Here is a 22,810-nt window from a genome sequence, read left to right as displayed (position 1 = left end):
GGCCTTTGTTCATGCTTCACTCACCCAACACACACACAGGGACCCTACAAATTATGCAAATGGTGTTGCAAGTGGAGGGGCGGGGACAAGGAAAGATGGATTACTCTACACATAGTATAATAAAAGCAGTTATTCAGAAAAAAATTAATTGATCAGGAACAAGACAAAGATTTCCACCTTCATCACTTCTATTTAACACAGCACTGCATGTTCAACCTGAGAACTAGGCAAAAAAATATTATGCAATCCAAGTTGGAAGGAAAGTTGTTGAATTATCTCTACTCACAAAAGATGTGATCTTGTGTGTAGAAAAACCTAAAGAATCCACAAAACAACTGTTAGAGCTAATACACATTTAGAAAAATTGCAAAACACAAAATCAACATACAAAAATCAGCTGTTTCTACACACTAGCAATGAACAATCCAAAAAAAATGAAATTAAGAAAACATGCCCGTTTATAATAGAATCAAAAGGAATAAAACACTTTAGAATAAACTTAACCAAAATGGCGAAAGATCTGTACTCTAAAAACTATAAAAGATGGCTGAAATAAATACAACCTAAACAAAATGGAAAGCTACCTCATGCTCATCAACTGGAAAACAATATTAAGATGACAAAACTATAAGAAGTCATTTTTAAATGTAATCCCTATCAAGATCCCTATTTGTTCAATGTAATCCTGATCAAAATTCCAATGACAATTTTATAGAAATAGAAAAACTCATCCTAAAATTTATATGAAAAGTCAAGGGACACAGAAAAGCCATACAATACTGAAAAAGCACAATAAAGCTGAAGCAATCACACTTGCCTGATTACAATATTTATAGAGCTACAGTCATCAACCCCATGTGGTATGCCAAAAAGACAGACACAGATGAGTGGAACAGAAGAGAGTTCAGAAATAACCCTCAGATCTGTGGTCAACTGATTTTCAACAAATGGGCTATGATCATCCAACACAGAAGGGACAGTCTTTTCAAAAAACAGTGTTGGGAAAACTGGACAACCACATGCAAAAGAATGAAGTTGGACTTTTACAATACACCTCACAGAAAAATTAACTAAAAATGGATCAAAGACCTATTTGTAAGAGCCAAACATAAGAAAATCTTAGGAGAAAACATAAGGTTTGAAAATCTTCATGATCTCGAATTTGGCAATGATATCCTAAATTATGACACCAAAAGTACAGGCAACAAAGCAAAAATAGATGAACTGGATGTCATCAAAACTGAAGACTTACTTGACACTATTTAAAGAGTAAAAACCCACAGATTGGGAAAAATATTTATATATAATATATCTGATGAGATATTAATAACCAGAATATGTAAAGAACTCCTACAATTCAACAAAACGACAATTAAAAAATAGGCAAAGACAAATACTAACATGGACAAAATCTGAAATACCAGCATCACCAAATGATAACAAGAGTGTGGAGCAACAGGAACTCTCATTCACTGCTGGTGGGAATACAAAATGGTTCAGCCATTCTGAAAGACAGTGTGGTGCTTTCTTACAAAACCACACAAACACAAACTCTTAACATATGATCTAGCAATCAGGCTCCTCGGTATTTACCCAAAGGAGCTGAATACTTATGTCCACATAAAAACCTGCACATGGATGTTTATATGTTTTATTCATAATTGCCAAAACTTGGAAGCAACCAGTATGTCCTTCAAAGGTTGAATGGATAAATAAACTGTGACATACCCAGATGATAAAATATTAATCAGTGTGAAAAAGAAATGAGCTATCAAACCATGAAAGACATGGATGAACTTTAAATGCATATTTCTAATTGAAAGAAGCCAACCTGAAAAGGCTACATACTGTATGATTCCAACTGTATAACATTCTGGAAAAGGCAAAACTATGGAGACAGTAAAAGATTAGTGGTTGTCATGGGTTGGAGGGATGACAAGGTGGGGCACAGAGGATTTCTCAAAATACCCTGCATGATGGCACAGTGATGGACAGAGGTCATATAATACATTAGTCCAAACACACCAAATATACAACACCAAGAGTGAATCTAAATGTTAAACTATGGATCTGGATGATTATTGTCAGTGTAGGTTCATGGATTGTAACAAATGTACTAATCTGGTGGGGAACGCTGATAATGGTGTGGGGCCAGGGGGTATATAAGAAATCTCTGTCTTCCTCTCAATTCTGCTGTGAACCTGAAACGACTCCAGTAAAGTCTTAATTAAAAACAAACCAGAAAAGGGCAAAGGACTTGAACAGTCATTTCTCCAAAGATACAGAAACAATCAATAAGCACATGAAAAAGATGTTCAACATCCTTAGACATGAGGGAAATGCAAATCTAAACATACCTACTAGGCAGGACCATAATTTTTAAAATGGAAAATAACAAGTGTTAGTGAGGATGTGAAGAAAGCAGAATCCTCAAACATTGCTGGTGAGAATGTAAAATGTTGCTGCCACTGTGGAAAACAGTTTAGCAGCTCTTCCATGTTAAACACAGAACTACCGTATTATCCAGCAATTCTACCTCTAGGTCCAAACCAAAAGAATTAAAAACAAACCCCAGGACTTCTCTGGTGGCTCAGTGCATAAGAATCAGCCTGCCAATGCAAGCAACTCAGGTTTGATCGCTGATCTGGGAAGATCCCACACACCAAGTACACCATACTACTGAGCCTGTGCTCTGGAGCTCAGGAGCCGCAACGAGAGAGGCCACTGCAATGAACGAGTAGTCCCTGCTTAACGCAACTAGAGAAAGCCTGTGCACACAACAAAGACCCAGAACAGTGAAAAATAAAAAAACAAAACAGGGATGCCAATGAATATTTGCACACCAACGTTCACAGCAGCATTATTCACAAGAGCCAAAAGGTGGAAACAATCCAAACGTCCATTAGCAGAGAAACAAAATGTGGTATATCCATACAAAAAAAATTATTCAGCCATAAAAAGGAATGAGGCTGCTACAGATGACATTGTTCAACCTTAACAACATCATGTTCAGTGAAATAATTCAGATACAAAGAGAAAAGTACTACATGGGCCCATGTGTATGAGGGATGTAGAGAGGCAGATTCATAGAGCTCAAGTAAAGCAGAGGTCACCAGGGACTGGGGGAGGAGGAAATAGGGAGTTACTGCTTACTGGGAACCAGGTTTCTATTCAGGGTGCTGAAAGGGTTTGGTAAATGGGGGGGTGATGGCTACACAGCACTATAAATGGCATAGATCACACTGAATTGTATACATTAAAATGGTGAAAATGGCAAATTGTTACTTACATTTAACCACAGAAATAATTTGATAGGGTGTCTACCTCATTCCTCATACCAAAATCAAGCCCTGGTTGAGCAGTGATTCAAATGTAAAAGAAATAAAATCATAAAATTGTTGAAAAACATTGGAGAAAGTTTTTTTGTAATCAGAGAACAGAGAAAGCCTCTCTGAGCTATGGCACAATAACTTAGAAAAGGCTGATAAATCTCATTTCATTAATATTTAAATTTTCTACATGAAAAACTATCATAAATGAGGGCAAAGATATTTTGAAAAATATTACAATTATGAATAAAATTTGAAAAAAATATTTGTAATATATGACAAAGGTTTAACTTCCTTAATATGTTAAGAGCTCTAACATACCAGAAAGGGAAAGGAAATACAAGTGACTTTTAAAAGTAAGCACTGTTAAACTTCATTCATAAAAAAAGAACTGCAAAATACAACAACAGTAAGACCATTTTCCACCTCATGAACAAGATTAAACACGAGGCATATAAAGCTGTAGGAAACCAGGCACTTTCCTACACTACTGATGAGCGTGTGTATACACGCTCTTCGCAGCACTGCTCCCAACAGCTAACGGCTGGAAATAACCTACATGTGCACAGATGAGTGCTTAAATAATGAACACCGTTCAACCGTTAAAATGAACACATGAGATCTCTATGGAAGGATTTTCTATATGTAAGAGAAAAAGCAAGGTGTAAAACAGTATGCTAACATTTGTTTTAACGGGGCTGGACAGAGAGAGGGAGGGAGAGGGGAGGCAGGCAGGCAGGCAGGCAGGTAAAGATGGGTATGAATGGAGAAGCACAGTGATCGCCCACAGGAAGGAACCAGGAATGGTAGGAGCAGTGACTTGCTCTTGCATTGCATGCCCTTCTGTACTTTTCTCATTCTTGTCATATTCCTGAAACCCCAACCATTTACTTATTCAGGTATTAAAACACAAGCTCCAGAATTCAGTACTGGATTCCTGTCTGGACCTGCTGGTTAACTGCAGCATACATCTGGAGAAGCTGAATCTCAGGTTTTCTCAAGTGCAACCACCTATGAGATAATCCACATGAAGTTACATAGTATGTCTCCTACAAAGGAGGAGGTTCAGGCAAGATAAGCTATTTTATTCTTATTAAACTCTTTTACTCAAAGAAGGCCTCTCAGAAAGCATGATATACAGCAGGACATACACCATGAGGAATCTGATCTCCCCAGACAGTGAAGGGCACTCTCAGAGCCATAACCAAGCCTGAACACTCTTAAGTAATGGGGTTTGAAGGATGTGAGATACTTAGCTTCACACTTCACTGTGTCCATCCACAGGACCTTCATACAGAGTACAGGCAAAAACATCTGACTAATAAAGAGAACAATGAGCCATCATATAATTCAGGATTCCCTTAGGGATCTTAAGTATAAAGAAGAAATTTTGGTATTTCTCCCATAATTACAAACAACCAATCTGGGATTATCTTAAAGGCTGTTTTTTTTTCTTATAAAATTAACAGCTCTTTTCCCATTTCCTAAATTCTTACTTGCTGTTCTATCACAAGAGCTCAACATAGAACATTCTACAGTACAAGGATACATTTTCCATATACTATGTAAAAAAAGCTATATAGCAAGTACTAAAATACTGCTTGCTGCTGCTGCTGCTAAGTCGCTTCAGTTGTGTCCGACTCTGTCCGACCCCATAGACGGCAGCCCATCAGGCTCCCTGTCCCTGGGATTCTCCTGGCCAAGAATAATGGAGTGGGTAGCCATTTCCTTCTCCAAGGCATGAAAATGAAAAGTGAAAGTGAAGTCACTCAGTTGTGCCCAACTGTTACTGACCCCATGGATTGCAGCCTACCAGGCTCCTCTGTCCATGGGATTTTCCAGGCAAGAATACTGGAGTGGAGTGCCATATTTTTTAATATTGTGTAATTTTCTTACCCTGATATTACAGTAATAGGGATTTCAAAAAATAAAAACTTATGATTTGAATGCAATGCAGGAGATCCTGTTTCAATCCCTGGGTGAGGAAGATTCCCTGAAGAAGGAAATGGCAACGCCGAGCCTGGCAGGCTATAGTCCATGGGGTCACAAAGAGTCGGACACAACTGAGCAACTAACCTCACATCACATCACCTGAGTTTTGTAATTTCATTGGTAGAGACAGTTGCCACTGTCATGGAGAACCTGGACTGTCTGAGGTCCCAAACTTAACTAGGAGGAGCGGACCACCGTCCAGGAACCTTACTCCAGCCCACTTCAAGAACTCCTGGAAGCACAACTAAGCAAACTGTCAAGAGGAAATGATAGCTTTCAAAATACTGAACTGTTTGAATACAGTGAAAGAAGAAACAAAGTAATTCAGCATGAGAATTTCTTTAGAGGAATGCAGGCAGTATGACACAAAGTTATCAATGATGAGACATGAGCCAAACAAAGTGACAGAACAATGAGCTTATTAAGTTCGAGTACTGGGTGTGAAAGAGTAGGAGCGTATTAAAACAAACAAACAGAAAAGATGCCAGAAATCCACAGACACAAGTTTCCTGGAAGTCAGGAATCCCAATGGTCCTCAGGGCCTATGGTACCCTTGAAATCATACACCAAATCTGGGGGAACTGAACGTATGTGGTCATGTCTCTTGTTCATAGGTTTTATCTTAAAGGTGTCTAAATGTGTCCATGATCATTAAAAGCAAGGATTTCACTGTTTACTAAACCATAAATAGAACATTAAATTAGCACTGTACTCATTTCAGACAACAGCCCAGCAAGGCAGAACATCATCCCAACTAAGAACGTAAAAGAAAAGCTTACTATTCCACTCAGAACAGCAGAGTCAGAACTCACATGCTGTAACACTAACTGGCTGAACCATATCTGCTCCTTGGCTATCAGCTGCTATGTTGTAAATGTATATGCTAAACTGAGTTAGTATATGGTTAGTCACTATTATCCAAAGTTCTGACCAACCTAGATAGCATATTGAAAAGCAGAGACATTACTTTGCCAACAAAGGTCCGTCTAGTCAAGGCTATGGTTTTTCCAGTGGTCATGTATGGATGTGAGAGTTGGACTGTGAAGAAAGCTCAGTGCCAAAGAATTGATGCTTTTGAACTGTGGTGTTGGAGAAGACTCTTGAGAGTCCCTTGGACTGCAAGGAGATCCAACCAGTCCATCCTAAAGGAGATCAGCCCTGGGATTTCTTTGGAGGGAATGATGCTGAAGCTGAAACTTCAGTACTTTGGCCACCTCATGCGAAGAGTTGACTCACTGGAAAAGACTCTGATGCTGGAAGGGATTGGGGGCAGAAGGAGAAAGGGATGACAGAGGATGAGATGGCTGGATGGCATCACCGACTCGATGGACGTGAGTTTGAGTGAACTCCGGCAGTTGGTGATGGACAGGGAGGCCTGGCGTGCTGCGATACATGGGGTCACAAAGAGTCGGACACGACTGAGCGACCAAACTGAACTGAACTGAACTGGGTGTTCTTTGGAAGGAATGATACTAAAGCTGAAACTCCAGTACTTTGGCCACCTCATGCGAAGAGTTGACTCATTGGAAAAGACTCTGATGCTGGGAGGGATTGGGGGCAGGAGGAGAAGGGGACGACCGAGGATGAGATGGCTGGATGGCATCACTGACTCGATGGACGTGAGTTTGAGTGAACTCCGGGAGTTGGTGATGGACAGGGAGGCCTGGAGTGCTGCGATTCATGGGGTAGCAGAGTTGCACACAACTGAGCAACTGAACTGAACTGAATGGTATTATCAAAGGTTCTAATAAACTAGTAGGTTTAAATATTCTCTACCCCTAACAGTTTACGGGTAAGAAATAAAAGTTTTAATGGCGCGACCAACAGGGAACAGAGTGTGGAGAATCTAGGTAAGAATTTCCAGGGGAAACAAATCATAGGAATGCTGAGAAAGTAAAGCACATTTAACTTAATTTAGCACTTATGTAAATTTTAATTCTGCTTTCCTAGATTTTATCTCTGGTTTACTCTCTGGAGAGAGAACAGAATAAGAAAACAAAGCAATCAAGCAGGGGATCAGAACTGCAGGAAGAGACACCAAGAGCTGAGCTACGGACTTCCTCAGCCTTGGTGGCTAAGGCTCTGTGCTCCTTAGTGGCTAGCCACTTCCTAGCGTTAGTGGCTAAGGCTCTGTGCTCTCAATGCAGGGGGCCTGGGTTCGATCCCTGGTCAGGGAACTAGATCCCACAGGCAGCAACTAACTGTTCGTAAGCCACAACTAAAACTTGGTGCAGCCAAATAAATCAATAGATACATTAAAAAAAAAAAAAAAAGAACTGTGACAGTTTTCCAGCAGGGAATAGCAAATTCTTGTGGATACTAATGATCTAGGAGAAACCAAAAAGGGCTACTGGAGATTCTGTTTTAAAGTCAATACCCTGAACGAGAGCAACCTAGAAAGGGCAGGGCCAATGCAGCCATCTGGAATTCCATGATTCTAGGTATCCATAACCTAGAGAACTGGGCTTCTTCCCAGGTGGCTCAGTGTAAAGAATCCACCTGCCAATGGAGGAGACCCAGAAGATGTGGGTTAGATCCTGGGGCTGGGAAGATCCCTGGAGGAAGAAATGGCAACCCACTTCAAGTATTTTTGCCTGGGAAATACCATGGACAGAGGAGCCTGGCGCGCTACAGTCCATGGGGTCAAAAAGTCAGACACAACTCAGCACCATGAACACAACCTACAGATCCTGTCAAAGGCGAAACAGTACTGTTTCCAGTTCTATATCCTTCACCAGGGTATCATTCTCCAGATTGCTTTTCCTTAAAATGGTGGTTCTGACTTTCTGAGGAATCACAGAGTTCCATTTAAGAATCTGACCGAAGCCCTGGAATCCCCTAGAAACCACATCCCCGGGGGCATTCAAACAAGTTTGCAGTTTCAGGGCACTTGGAAATCCCTTTCCAGTCTGATCCATGGGTCCCAGATGTGGTTTTCAAGGCCTCCAGTCCCACAAGGACCAACCTATTATAGCACATCCCACTCTCTCCTGCCATTGAAAATGTCATGATTCTTTCAGCGCCACTGTCTCAAGCAGATCATAAAGGAAGCAACAGAGGCTGTCATGCTGGCAGAGCAGGGCAGAGTGCAGTGAGACTCAACAGCACAGGCTGTGAGTTCCCAGTCGATGTGGTAACCCCACAGCAGTCACAGCCTCGTTGTGGCTAGACGGGGTCACCTCAGCGGCAAGTGAGGGGCTGGAAGAACCAAGGTGCTGACATCTCACAGCAGTACTTTTGTTTAGTGAATGCTACCTGAGCATCAAGCACACCTTAGGCTACAGGCAGACGGTGGGGAAACAAAGGAAAATGAGGCAGTCCCCAAGGAACCACATGGACTGGCAGACAGTTGTACAACAATGGGATTCATATGCTAATAAAAGAGCATTCAGAATCAAAGAAGGAACACATAGCTTTGCCACAGTGGCGAAGTGGTAAAAAATCTGCCTGTCAATGCACAAGATGTGGGTTCAATCCCTAGAATGGAAGATCCGCTGGAGAAGGAAATGGCAACCAACTTTTCCTGCTTAGAAAATCCCATGGACAGAGGGGCCTGGTGGGCTACAGTCCACAGGATCACCAAGAGTTAGACATGACTGAGCGACTAAACAACAACAAAATGACTGATGTTTAGTCTTGAAGACATTTTCCAGACAAGTAAGGTAGACAGAGAGTATGTCCAACTTGTCCAGTATATCCAGACAAAGACTCCAAGGTGTGAAAACGCAAGTGATTCTCAAGAAAATCAAGGAGTTTAATATGGAAGAAAGCCCCGAGTACTTACATTAAGGCTGGCAGAACATGGAACAGATACTGCAAGGGAACAGTTTTAGAACAAGACAACTTTGATTTTTCCTCCACACTGGCTGCCAAGGTAAATACTAGAAGAATAGAGTTCATTTGATATTTTACTTTTAAAAATCAGCTGACTCACAAATGATAAAAACTGCTCTTACTCTGACAATATTTGAACCATGAATTTCTATTGAAGAAAAATGACCAGTTCCACAAACTCTGATTAATTACCCCAATTCTTCCTGAACTACCACTTACAAGAAACATTACTCCATAACTTAGCTTTTGCCATTTCCCTACAGTTTTACTCTCTTCCCCGAAAGGCTCACACACTTCCATTCCTTTCCTCTGCCCTTCTAATGCCCCTGCTGATTCACATGGCAATCAGCAGCAACAAGGGAAAGGCAGAAAGGGATTGCGAACATTTCTCAAAAAGCCAGAATTAACCTCAGACTATATTAATGCTACTAGCTTGTCGCTCAGACCAAATTAGACCTTTCCAGCAATCTCACTTCTGCCAGCTGCGCCCATTCACAGCAAGGCTTTCCACCCTGTGCTCCTGGTCCGATCAGCCCCTGCTTCCTGAGGTTTCTGGCTCCAATATGCATCCCTTCTCTTTCTTCAATCTCCAACCTCTCTTTAGCCTCCCCTGCTCCATCCGGATCATGTAAACCATCAAGTCACCCTTCTATGGTAGGAAGTCAGTGTTCAGCAAACAGGTATTAAGTGCCCACTAGATAGATGCATGGCCTGCAGGAAGCCTGATGAGGCAGTGAACACAAGCAACTAAGAGGGAGCTCCAATCCAGTCATTCACTACCAGAAACCTCCCATGTCATAAGTTACATTGTAAAAGCAACTGTTCAGAGAGGGAAAAAAGGAGTAAGGGGCCAGAGTTTCAGACTAAAAATAATACATTCCCTTTTCTTACAGGACTTCGACTGATAAGGTATAAAGTAAAAGTCCTCACACACTAAAAGCAAGTCCAGCTCTTAGTTTTATTCAGTTTTTTTTTTTTTTTTTTTTGCTCAAGAGCAAAGCCTTTCTTTTCCTAACCAAATTAGTATTGCCAAAAAAAGCACAACTCTTCTCAAACGTTATCATCAACATACCCACTGCTGTGATCTACAAAGCAGAAAGTCCACTGAAACACTTTTTCCTACTCAAACAACAGTGGTTTGCTTAATGGAAACCGCTGTCCTGAAGTCCTGTGCTTCTGCCTCACAGCCAATGCCCGGCCTTGAAAGGGGAGGCCATAGGTACATCCAGGGGATCCCACCCTGCCAGGGAGGGCTGGGAAACCACCCCCTCCTCAAGGAAGTAAGAACCCAAGGATGAGGAGGAGGTAGTTAAGCAAAGGTGGGAAGAAACAGGGAAAGAAAAGCTGTGAGCAGGCAAAGAGAACTGTCTCTACAAAGGCCTTAAGAGGTCAGACAGCACATTTCAAGGGGCAGAAGAAACCAGTGGAAAAGTGGCAAGAAAGACACATGGGGAGGCAAGACCTGTGGTCTCAGGAGCTGTGGCAGGGGTTTCAAGGCACCATTCCAGCTCTGTCCTCCATCTGACTTCTATTTTCCACACAAATTGCTCTCTTTAAGGAACCTGTTGATCTTTGAGACATTAACTCAATGGGCCTCTTGGATTGTGACCTTGTTGTGCCCCCTACAGCACAAGCCTACAGACCATCAGCTCGCTCCACACCCACCAACGATTTACCCCCACTCCTAAGGCTATTCCTCCCTAGCCTTTCTTTTTGCAAACTTTTACCTGTGTCCTTTACTGTTGTCTGTCAAGATTCTGTCCTTGGCCTTCAGCATTTCCAAACCATCTGCATGATTTGTACTGACCTACCTAAAGCTCTTGTCCTTCCCTTAGGAAAAAAATAAAAATGAAGAGCTTTGACCAACCTATTAAAGGACTCCTAGGCAGAAGCCCATGAAGTTTCCTGAACTCCATGCCATTGAATACAATTTTTAGTGGATATAAATGCATTTTTCTGATGAGATGAATTATAGTTCTCATGGAATATTCAAGGGTATTTACTAATGAAAACAAAAAGTCAAAAGTGGTTTATCAAAACGTCCAGGTGAATGAAGCTGTAGCAAGCACCACCTCTTCTCAAACCTGGGTTCTGATAAACTGCCTGCAACCTGGGGACAGTCGTCTCTTCTAAAACAAATGTAACTAGAGAAGACACAGTTGGCAGCCTCTCACATAAAGCTTCCTACGAGAATCTGCATTTAAAACTTCCTATTATTGGGAAAATCCTTACCAGTTTTCTCTGCAGTGAGTACCCAATTCTAACGCACGCTGACCCACGTGGATCAGGGTATTTATTACACGTCCTGCTAACGTGCTCAAGAAGAAAACGTTACATTACGAACATAATGACAAGAGGAACTGTCATTTAATTAAACGGGAAGGGGAAAAAACCCGGGAGCAACTAGATTTACAGGAAAGCCCTTTTTGTCGTCTGACTGTACAGAGAGCGACCTGAGGAGCCAGAACAGCATTTACCTCACACCACTCACTGTAATCCTGGGAAAAACATGCAATGATTAGCAGGAGGAAGCGGACAACTAGATCATTTTAAGACATAAAATGAAGTTCTACTCGCACAGAAAAGGTCCGTGGTTGAGTCGGGAGACCGTCCCAGGGTACGTCTACCCGAGGAGACGAGAAAGTCGCGTCAGGCGCTCGCGTCCGCATAGCCGCCTCACGACGTGCGGAGACCCGACCCCGCCGGGCCCGGCCCGGGGTCGCGGCAGCCCCTCGGAGCCTCCCCTGATTCACCGAGCGCCTTCCGGAAAGCTCTGAGGGAGCGACCGCGCGCCGAAGGCGCTCAGGCAGCCTCGAGCCGGCCGCCCAGCCACGGTCCCGCGACCCTCCCAGGACCCCCGACCCTCAGCCGCCCCCTGCCGTGTCCCGGCCACGCCCACACCCGCCACCGGCACCGCCCCTCGGAGCCCACTGCGCCTGCGCGCACTCGGCCTCCCCCCCCCCCCCCCACCCCAAACCCCGAGCGCCGAAGCGCAGAGGCCCTGGGTGGCGCGCGCACGCGCGCCGCCACTTCCGCCCCAACGGGAGGCGGGGGAGGCGGCGGGCGCCTGCGGCCGCGAGCCCGGTCCTCCGCGGCGGCTCTGTGAGCCAGCCACTCACCAGGTACAGCTGCTGCCAGCGATTCTGAGCGTCTAACTCCTCAAACTCCCGTTCGATGGCAGCCGACATGGCGGCGGGAGCGAGCTGTCGCGAGGGAGCCTGCGCCGGCGGAGAGGCTCAGGCCCCACACGATCCGGGCAGCGCGCAGCCGCTGCCGCGCATGCGCGCTCCACGCCTGTCCCGCCCCGCCTCCACGCCGCCGGGGCCGCGGGGAAAGTACCTGGTGCGTGACGTCAGCGCGCTGTCTGCGCTGCGTGGGGCGGGGCGCCGCGGGAGGTGTGGTCCAGGCGGTGCCCAGGTGGAGGGGGCGGGGCCAGGCAGCCCCGGGGGCGGAGCGGGCAGGCCGGGGAGGCTGGGCTTCAGGGAGAGTTGCAGGTTGAGCGCCCTGGGGTTTGAATTTTATTTTGAACATCATCTAGGTCAGTTTAGCGGCATGTGCCCCACTTTCTTCTCTAGGATAATGTAAACCGGGACTGATGCCTGCGCCTGGCCGCCCCCGGGTTTTGTGCCAAATAAACCGCTGTTACACCAGGATAGGCAACGTCTCCTGGAGGTTGGAGACGACAGCTTGTTAAGTAAACGTTATACAGCTTAAAAGTTAGTATTACCTTTGTTGTTCAGTCGCCCAGTCGTCTCCGGCTCCTTGCGACCAATGGACTGCAGAACACCAGGCTTCCCTGTTCTTCCCCATATCCCAGAGTTTGCTAAAACTCAGTCCATCGAGTCAGTGATGCCATCTCATCCTCTGTCCTCCTCTTCTGGCTTGCTTCAATCTCTCTGAGCGTCAGGGTCTTTTTCAATGAGTCGGCTCTTCTCATCAGGTGGCCAAAGTATTGGAGCTTCAGTATCAGTCCTTCCAATGAATATTCAGGGTTGATTTCCTTTAGGATTGACTTGTTTGATCTCCTTGCAGTCCAGGGACTCTCAGTCTCAGAAGACTCTTAGTCTTCTCAAGCACCGCAGTTCGAAGGTATCAGATCTTCAGCTCTCAGCCTTTTTTATTGTTCAGCTCTCACATCCATACATGACTACTGGAAAAACCGTAGCTTTGACTATACAGATTTTTGTTACCTGTAAAAAGAACAAATCATCTCAAACAAACATGCTGATTATGGAAATCATCTCCCTTTACAGTAAGATAATTCATTATTGGGAAACTTGCGTTCTTAGAATAGCTTATCATCTTCAGTAGAAATGTGATGTGTTAGAAAAATTAAGCTGTGCTGTCCAACACTGAAATTTAAACTTTAAATAAATGAAATAACAAAGATTCTCTTCTTGACCAAACTCTACTCAAGATTCTCTGAGCTCTTTTTCAGCTAGGTCTTGAGTTTTGGACTGCCCTGTTTCTCTCTGCATTGTCAAATTTTTGCAATCCTGCTGAGTCAGTTAGCCAGAAGCCCCTATTCTCAGTAACTGATCACTCTTGATATTTAGTCAGGTTCCTCATCTTTGCATCCCTCGCGTGACATCTTATCTCTCTGCCCTGCTTTTACCTAGAATCCTATTAGGTCAGCTCACCCAAAACCCCCTGTGCTGCCTCTGTTAAAAACAAGACTACAGGCCCAAAAGGAAGTCGATGGAAAGCCCCATGTCACCAATCTAGATTTGATGATAGTTTCAGCTCTCCCAGAAATGGGATTTAAAGGAATAAATCAAGATTCACTAATCACCACTAGGTAGGTGATCTGCTAGGTAGACTTCCCTCGACCTTGTAGTAACCAGTTGCTTCTCTGCCTGGAATAACTCCCTTGTTCCAGCTCCCTTCTGCCTGTTAGTCGTTTGTTTTGGGTAGCTCCTTGGAGCTTCTGTCCATCTGCCCAAAACATGAATCATTTAATAAAGCCAATAAAATCTTTAAATTTTACTCAGTTGAATTTTGTTTTTTAACACCTCTTAATTCCCACTTCCTCTTCAGAATTTGGAGTTGAACCCATCCCTCCTCCACTACAAGACCCATTGTGGTGGCCCCTATACCTGTCACAGTAGTCACCCCATGTACAGCTGGAATGAAGTCTTCCTTTTACCTCATCATCTTCTACAAGTGTCAGGCATAGATTTTTTCTTTAACAGAAATTAAGAATTCAGTTCCTCAGTTGAACTAGCCACATTTCAAATCTCAGTAGCCACGCAGGCTAGTGGCTAAAGGATTGATTGCAGAGCACACAAACCATCGAAATTCTGTGGAACAGAGCTACCTGAGAGGTTTGAAATACTTCATTATTTTAAAGTGTCCTTGACATTGACATTTCGTGTCTTAGTTGTGTCTGACTCTTTGAGACCCCATGGACTGTAGCCCTCCAGGCTCCTCTGTTCACCGAGATTCTCCAGGCTAGAATGCTGGAGTGGGTTGCCATGCTCTCCTCCAGGGGATTTTCAGGAGTCCAGGAGCCTGACTTGTATGGTGAAGTGACTTGAGAGTCCACAGATGTTAAACAATGCTGAAGCAACCTGGTGGCTCAGTGGTAAAGAACTTCCTGAGAGGTTTAAAATACTTGGGTATTTTAAAGTGTCCTTACACAAGTAAGATAATGCAAACACTGGTGAGAGAAAACCAGCAAGCTGTTGGACCAAGAAGAAACTGTAACACAGAACATTAAGCAGCCAATAAGCCCTTACAGAATATAACTGAGGAATACATACACTCTCCCTCCAGAAATGCCCCACAATGTAAGTGTCTTGGTTTCCGAAGTTCCATCCTTCAAACTGACTAAATTAAAGGCATAATATCTCCTGGATTCCCCATGGCTGTTGGGGTCAAACAGCTCATCAACTTGTGATCTCACAGCAGCAGTTCTTGTCACCAGATGGACATGGTCCCTCAGGAACTCTGGCAAATGCTGGCTGGGGGTGCAGTGCTTGCCCTCTGTGGGTTTGCCCTCATTTGCTGCGTGTAGCTAGGACTCTAAGGCAGCAAGCAGTTCTCATACCAGCAGCATCTGCACTGACGGTGAGCAACAAAATAAACAGAGATGAGCTACATTGCCTACGTGGTTCCATCAGCCTCCCTAGAGAGGCTCAGTGTGGCCTCCACTGGCTGCTGGTCCTCATGGCATCTTCAGTGGTGAGACACATGGGGGGTGCAGAGAGCAGAGGAGGAAATGATCAAAGAGGGATTTCAGGGAATGTTTCTGGGGTCTATCTGTGGAAACTCCTGGAATAAGACTTGAAGAAAACTGATAAAGATCTAAAGTATTTTTCAAAGGTTATGTAGTTGGCTTTTCATTTCTTCTGAATGAAACTTCTTGTAGACAGAAGTCCAGGAGCCTGACTTGTATAGTGAAGTGGCTTGAGGGTCCACAAATGTTAAATAATTTTGAAGCAACCTCGTGGTTCAGTGGTGAAGAACCCACCTGCAGTGCAGAAGACGCAGGTTCAATCCCTGGGTTGGAAGATCCTCTGGAGAAAGAAAAAGCAACCCACTCCAGTATTCTTGCCTGGAAAATTACATGGACAGAGGAGCCTGGCAGGCGACAGTCCATGGGGTCACAAAAGAGTCAGACATGACTTATCGATTAAACAAAAACAATCTAGTAAAGCTTTTCAAACTCAACAAAATCTGGATTCAAGACCTTATTTTTGGGCTTCCCTGGTGGCTCTGTGGTAAAGAATCTGCATGCCAGTGCAGAAGACACGGGTTCAATCCCTAATCCAGGAAGATCCCACATGCTGCAGAACAACTAAACCCGTGCAACAGAACCTTTGATCCTGTGCTCTAGAGTTCCTTATTAGGCCCGGAGCTGCAACTACTGAGCCGGTGCACCTAGAGCCCATGCTCCACAACAAGAGAAGCCAGCACAAGGAGAAGCGCTTGCACCACAACTAGAGAAAAGCCTGCACAGCAACAGAGACCCAGCACAGCTAAAAATAAGGAAATACATGAAAACACCTTATTGTTCAGACCTGGTTTTTTAGCTACATTCTGTTTCCTGTCTCCCGTTCACTGAAGCCAGAAACCTGGACTCAGGTAGACGTGGACTTTGTAGACATCGCTCCTTCTTCTCAAATTTCAGTGGTCATAAAAATACCTCCAAATTGTCTCCTAAGCAGTAATTGTCCCACCACCATGCCTCCCATCACCCTCACTGTCTCCCTATCCTTTCTCTTCTATGTCTAACAGGTCACTTGCTTCTGTTGATTCTTCCTTAAGGAAACTCTGCGCGCCAGTCTGTCCCCACTGCCACTGCCTTCGTTCAGGTTTCATCATCTTCCTGCCTTGTCTCTTGTCCCATCCAATTGTGGGACATTCTATTTGGGAATCCCAAGTTCAGCATGATACCTGGTACATGATAGATGAAAAATAAATGTGACCAAATGGATCTTTGTTGGACATTTAGATTGTTTCAAATTTTCCCATCATATGAAAATGCTGCGATATCCTTTTTGGATACAACTCCCCCCTCCTTTTTAAGGAGTATTTCCTTTGGATAAATACTCAGAATTGGAATTATTGGGCAAAAAGGAATGACTCTTACTCCATTAGATTTTCCCAGAAGCAAGCCCTGGGAGGGAGATTTGAGTGCAAGTATGTTCCACAGTGGGTGATGCCAGGAACCTGGGTGAAGGACACTGGAAGGGAGGCAGGAACAGGAAGCAAGGAAGGAAGCAGTGAAATGTTTGTTGACAGCCCGCCACCACTGTAGGCAACCAGGCCTGGTCCCACTGGAGAACTCTGAGAGGAAGTCCAGAACTACTGCTGAGTTATCCAGACTGAAGGGAGGTTGGGGTGTTAACTGCCAACTCCCCATGTGTCATGAGCTGAAGAAGCTTCTAGAGGTTCTCATCAGAATGCATGTGGCCCTACTGTGGACTGCATAGGCATCTGCTTCCCCCCACATCTGTATGTTGAGATGGAGGTGGGGCCTTTGGGAGATGATTCATCATGATGGTGAAGCCTCATTAGAAGAAACCCCAGCAGGTTCTGCTGCTCTCTTTCTTCGAATGGTGAGGGGGCAAGAAGACAAAAGACACATTACTATGCACCAGGATGCTGGTTCTCATCAGATACTATATCTGCTGGCATTTGATCTTGAACTTCTCAGCCTCTAGAACTGTGAGAAATACACATTTGGGCTACCCTGTCTATGGTATTTGGGTTCTGGCAGCCCAAATGGATAGTTCCAAAATAGCATCTGAGAGTCCAGGTTCTTTGGACCTCTCTATGCATGCCCCCTGGAGTGCTAAACTTCTTGCTAGACTCACCTGAAGAGCTGTCCCACGATAATGCTTCTACTTCTCCAGATTCCTCACCACCACCATGTGTTACCTCCTGACTGCTCTCAGTGCCGCTTTAGTTGGGAAAACAGGTCACACTCCAGGAAGAAAGCTTATACAATCAAAAGAATCGTAGGGCTTGGCTCACAGGCACTGATAGGAAGGACAAGGAAATGGGCAGTTGTAAATCTTAAGGTGTTGAGTAAAGAAGGACGGACCTTTGAAGATGAGGAGAGGAGAATGTATCAATACAGAAATGCACTCTGCTGACATGGGAGTCCTGGCAGGGGCACCTGCATCCCTCTTCGTTCACTGCCAGGAAAGCTTCCTGAAGTGCAGACAGGACTGCGATCCACAGTGAATGAGGTGAGGTTTGAACTTCCTTGCAAAGCACTGGAAAAGCTCAGGGAGCACGGACTTCAGAATGGAACCCTCCGTGCAAGTGGAGACCCCACTGCCTGGCCCTGCTTCTTCGGAGAACTGAGTGGATGTTCCTTTCATAAAGCTCAAGGAGTGCGCTGGGGAGGTGGGGCATGGCGTCTCTGAGAGATGGGTGGGACACATCTTGCGTGGGCCAAAGCTGACCAGAAGAAGGTGCTGGAAATGAGGATGGTGGGGTCCTGGAAGAGCATGGGTTGGGGGAGCGCAGGGGCAGAAGCACTAGAGGAAGTTCCTCCACCTTCGAAGTTACATGCTGATGACCAATAGATCCAGGTGCTCCACTCTGGAGTGAGAGAGATGGCAGCTGACCAAGTAGGGTCCAAGTGTTGGAAGGCTGAAGTTTGAAATGAGTCATGGTAATGGAAAATCACAGTCTCTCATTCACTGTCCAAAGCCAAATCAGTTCACAGAACTGAAAGCTCACTGACTGAAAGGAAGGTGCCAATTCCCTTTGATGAAGGATGTTGCAACCCCACTACAGGGTAGAATGGTTAGAGCATCTGGGTTGATCTGAAATAGTGTTATGTTTCTGCAGTAAGAGCTGGGCTTATGAAGGCAGGTGACAAGTGGAGTTCTGGTCCAAGAACACCCTATAGTGCTGCCAGGTCCTTGGCCTGCCCGTGGTTATTTCCCAGCTCCCATCTACATAGCTGGGATTTTACATAGTAGTTGGCAGAACCCTTATAAGGATTTCCTGATGTGTAGAATAAGAGCCATGGGGAAACTGCCCCAACCATTAAGAAAAAAGTCAGGAGCAATCCTAGGAGGAGTTGTGGAGAGTAGCACCATCAGAAGGGACAGCAGGGATAGAGAGTGGTGGTCTTCATCAAAAACCAGTAGGATATTGGCAGGGAAAGGTGGACAAGTGTAAACTGAACTTAGTTAAGAACCCAACCATAGGCACCTCACCCAACTCATTGAGGACTGAGCGATGGATGGTTTCCAGCGCTTGTTACCTGGCTGTTTGCCTGCACATTGGCCAAGAAAGGGGCTGGAAGTGAGTTCTCACTGTGCTTCCCAGGCTCTTGCCTTCCCTTCACAGTACAGCCCTCTGGGATCTCGATCTTTGTGGCCCCCATACTCACTTGCTGTCTGAGCTGCTCATCCAAATAAATCAGAGTACTTCTGATCCTCTCTGTGGGTGGGTCCTCCTTCTCTGACTTCAGGATATAGGAATTACTTGCATATATATTTTTTCTTGGGCCCTAACTGAAATTAAGTCTTCCGTATCACTTTTAAAATTTTCATTTACTTATTTATTCATTTATTTTGGGTGTGCTGGGTCTTTGCTGCTGCTCAGGCTTTTCTCTAATTGTGGCTAGCGGAGGCTACTCTCTAGTTGTGGTGCTCTGGCTTCTCATTGCTGTGGTTTCTCTTGTTGTGGAGCATGGGCTCTCGGGCTCTCAGGCTTCAGGAGTTTTGGGTCCCGGGCTCCAGAGCACAAACTCGAGCTGTGGCACACAGACTTAGTTGCTCCTCGGCATGAGGGATCGCCCCGGACCAGTGATGGAACTGGTGTCCCTTGCATCACAAGGCAGATTCTTTGCCACTGAGCCACGAGGGAAGCCTTATGTCATTTTTTAAATTCATAATATTTTACTTTTAAAACTTAGGTTGAGTAAAATATGACACAATATATTTATATTTGTTCATTCCAGGTGATAGGTACAGGGGTATTCGTCTTATTGGTCTGGAGTTTATTTTTGTTATATTTTTTACTGTGGTAAAATAGGCCCAACACCACCCCTCCTCCCTTCATTCCACTGAATGGGCATCTCTGTAGTGGAGGGCAGGGAGGACACCTGTCCTTCTGCTGACGCCAGAAGGAACATTCATATGATCATCAAATTGCCTTATGCTGAGTCTCGTGAAAACAAAGTAAACCCCCTTAATTTAAACTTAGAAATAGAACAGCTGACCTTCAGTTTCATTTTCATAGTTCTGTCAACTTAAATAAAAAAAGAGTGTATAATGTGAAAGTTGTGAATTAAGTTTTATTTGGGCCAAAATGAAGATTGTATCCCAGGAGATAGCCCCTCACAGTAGCTCTGAGAAACTGCTCCAAAGAAGCATTGGAGAAGGTCAGTATAGATGTGATTCTGATGAAGACTGTGATTCTGATGTGGCTCTTGACATGCAATCAAGCACATATTTTTCCAGAAAGTTTCTTTTAGTCTCATAAAGACTGCTAGTCACAAGGAACAGTTGTCACCTTGAAGGACTTTAGTGCTTTTCTAGATATGAAGAGATACAAGAACTGGACTCATAAAGCTGGCTCTTCAAAAATCTGTCTGAGGACCAATCCTGCCAGTTTTTTCCCTTCTGAGCACAGAGTGCCTCATTTCTGCGCTCCACCCTGAACTCCTTTCAGTGGGTGTTGAAAGTCAGCAGCTGTAGCAGCACATGATTTAATCCTTGTTGAGCTAGATGGCAAGTCCCAATTTGCGGGTGACAGTTCCGTTGAAATGTCCCACTACAATTTACTAAACCAGTCCTATACTATCAGGCATTCAGATTGTTTCCAGCTTTTCACTATGGCAAACTAGCAGTAAAACAATGCGTGTTACCACAGAGATGTGGTCCTAATTCCCTTCCCTCTGTGACTGAGGTCCAGAAACCTGGAAATACAAACTGGCCATGAAAATCCAGGACCTGTGGAGTCCTAGACAAATGGACACAACTTGTCTGAAAACAAATGTATGCACAGCTTGCTTTAGGAATATATCACAAAATCCACAGGCCTGTGTGATGTAAATGGATGTATTGATAAAGATTTGGAATAGTGGCCAGAGAAGAGACGCAGTGCACACCTGTTCACCATCCGTTAGTGCACATGAAGGTCCTCTGTGGCCACCCGACTCCCATTTGAGAGAGAGCACCCTCGTGGTGGGGGCTACCCTGACAGCTTGGTTGGTAAAGAATCCACCTGCAATGCAGGAGACTCTGGTTTGATTCCTGGGTCGGGAAGATGCACTGGAGGAGTATAGGCTACCCACTCCAGTCTTCATGGGCTTCCCTTGTGGCTTGGCTGGTAAAGAATCCGCCTGCAATGTGGGAGTCCAGGGTTTGATCCCTGGGTTGGGAAGATCCCCTGGAGAAGGGAAAAACTACCCACTACAGTATTCTGGCCTGGAGAATTCCATGGACTGTATATAGTCCATGGAGTTGCAAAGAGTTGGACACAACTGAGTGACTTTCACGAACTCTTGTGGGGACCATGTGGAGTGCCAGGGGCCTGTCCATGCTGTCAGGCAGAGTCCGCTCAGGGGGGTCTGCACCCTGGCTTCCGTGGAGCCCCTGCACTCTGCTGATGTTCACCCCCCCAGACACTCTGAGCAGGTACCCCAGGGTGCACAGGAGGATACAGGTGAAGCTTCATCTTCTAGGGGTGAAGATACTCTTTGGAATCTTATGCCACAAAGCAGGACAATCCCCAGCCCTCTCTTTTCTTGTTCTCTAAGCTTTAATCGCGGCCCTCTCAGAATGGGATCCACTTCACGGCGGACCCCACACTGGCCTCCCCACCAGCTGGGGGGGTGTGTGTGTGTGTGTGTGTCGGGGGATGGTGCGCAACGTGGAGAAACTCCTGCTGAAGGACTTGAAACTGATCAGGTAAAGCCAGAATCCTCACAGTGAGTGGAGAAGAGAGGCTGGTAGTCAGCGGAGGTCACCCCAGGGTTGGGGAACAGAGGCCCCCAGAGGAGCACAGAGCCTGCAGTGGGGCTGAGGCCACCACTTTGGGGGTCAGCCCTCTGGCCTCAGGGCTGTGACCAAAGTAGCATTCATCCCAGATGGGCCACATGGGGTCACACACATGGACTGAGGTGATGCGGAGTCACGTGGACCCGTGTTGGCACCGCTATGGACCCCAGCCGTCCAGCCTCCTCGGAGAAGTGCTGTGCTAGCAGAGAGGGGCTGTGATCCTCGACCCCCAACCACCTCGCCCCCCATCATCACCCCTCAGACAGAGTCCTGTCCTGGGTCCCTCGCTCCTCCCCACCACCCCCCACCCCAGGGCCAGTAAGTCAGAGTGTGCCCTGAAGAACAGGGCCAGGCTGGGTGGAGGGCACCTACCCAGGTGGCCCAACCTCAGGGGGCAGAAGATGGGAAGGGCAGGATGCAGGGAGCTTTAGGCCCCAGATCCCGGATCCAAAGGCAGAGTCCAGACAACCACCCACAGCAAAAGCTGGTGATGGCTTCTGCAGTGTATTCACTGAGAGTGAGCCATTATATTTACTGCCACTGTCAGTGGTGAGTTTAATACCAGCTAAGCAAACGTGGGAAGTCTCACACTCTCCAGTCAGAGGCACTAGATTGACCAGATTGTTGGAAAATGCACAGAAATGGCTTATGATGGAAGAGAGGAGAGTGTGGGGGACACATAAGTCTCACCAACTAAAGATAACTTTTCATGTTGATTTTTTTTTAGTAATCCTCTTTTAACTAGGAATCTGTTTCATAGGTTATGGATGACTTACTCTCTTTACCTAGGCTTTCAGACTAACTTTCATCAAAGTGTTGTTGCAAGGAAGGGTAATGTTTTCACAGAGCCTGCCAAAACAGATAAGAATGACTTTAAAAAAACAAAACAAAACCAGGGTTCCCAGAAACAAATAATGACCTTTTTCAAACAAACATTCAGAATCCGAATTTGTGAAAAATGCTGTCTCAATGCTTTCTATAATATTCTGGGGATTGCTTTAAAGCAAAAATAATGGTTTAATTAACAAAAATATGTGGTTTTAAAGACTGAGGGTTTATAAATTTTTTAACTGATTTTTAATCTTTTATGGGCTGGTAAGAACTTTTCCTTATAGTGTGAGAGAGAATGATAATTGTTTCTTTGTTGCATAGATTTTAAACTGAGTGAAAGGTTTTGTC

At 45.1% G+C, this 22,810-nt stretch overlaps 1 protein-coding gene and 1 long non-coding RNA gene across 6 annotated transcripts in view; one reads left to right on the top strand and one right to left on the bottom strand.

Moving 5' to 3' along the window:
* Positions 1 to 12,492, bottom strand: part of PTPN2 (protein tyrosine phosphatase non-receptor type 2) — a 65,565-nt gene extending 53,073 nt beyond the window's left edge. For 4 of the 5 annotated variants that reach the window (XR_005725193.1, XR_005725194.1, XM_040264592.1 and 1 more), the window contains exon 1: positions 12,275 to 12,461. Coding sequence is in view for 3 of the 5 variants with exons in the window: in XM_040264592.1 (XP_040120526.1) it covers positions 12,275 to 12,343 (69 nt within the window). In the remaining 2 variants the exon portion in view is untranslated. Of the gene's footprint in view, positions 1 to 12,274 lie in introns of all 5 variants that reach the window. The other variant, XM_040264593.1, reaches the window with a different exon arrangement.
* Positions 12,184 to 12,875, top strand: LOC120881048. Its single transcript, XR_005725195.1, has 2 exons — positions 12,184 to 12,497; positions 12,731 to 12,875. It is a non-coding gene; the product is annotated as an uncharacterized LOC120881048 (long non-coding RNA).
* Positions 12,876 to 22,810: the final 9,935 nt, after the last annotated feature.

Source organism: Oryx dammah, unplaced genomic scaffold, assembly GCF_014754425.2.
Source record: "Oryx dammah isolate SB20612 unplaced genomic scaffold, SCBI_Odam_1.1 HiC_scaffold_22, whole genome shotgun sequence".
NCBI classification, from domain to species: domain Eukaryota; kingdom Metazoa; phylum Chordata; class Mammalia; order Artiodactyla; family Bovidae; genus Oryx; species Oryx dammah.
The sequence above is the reverse complement of the archived record's forward strand: the minus strand, read 5'-3'. Positions and strand labels throughout refer to the sequence as shown.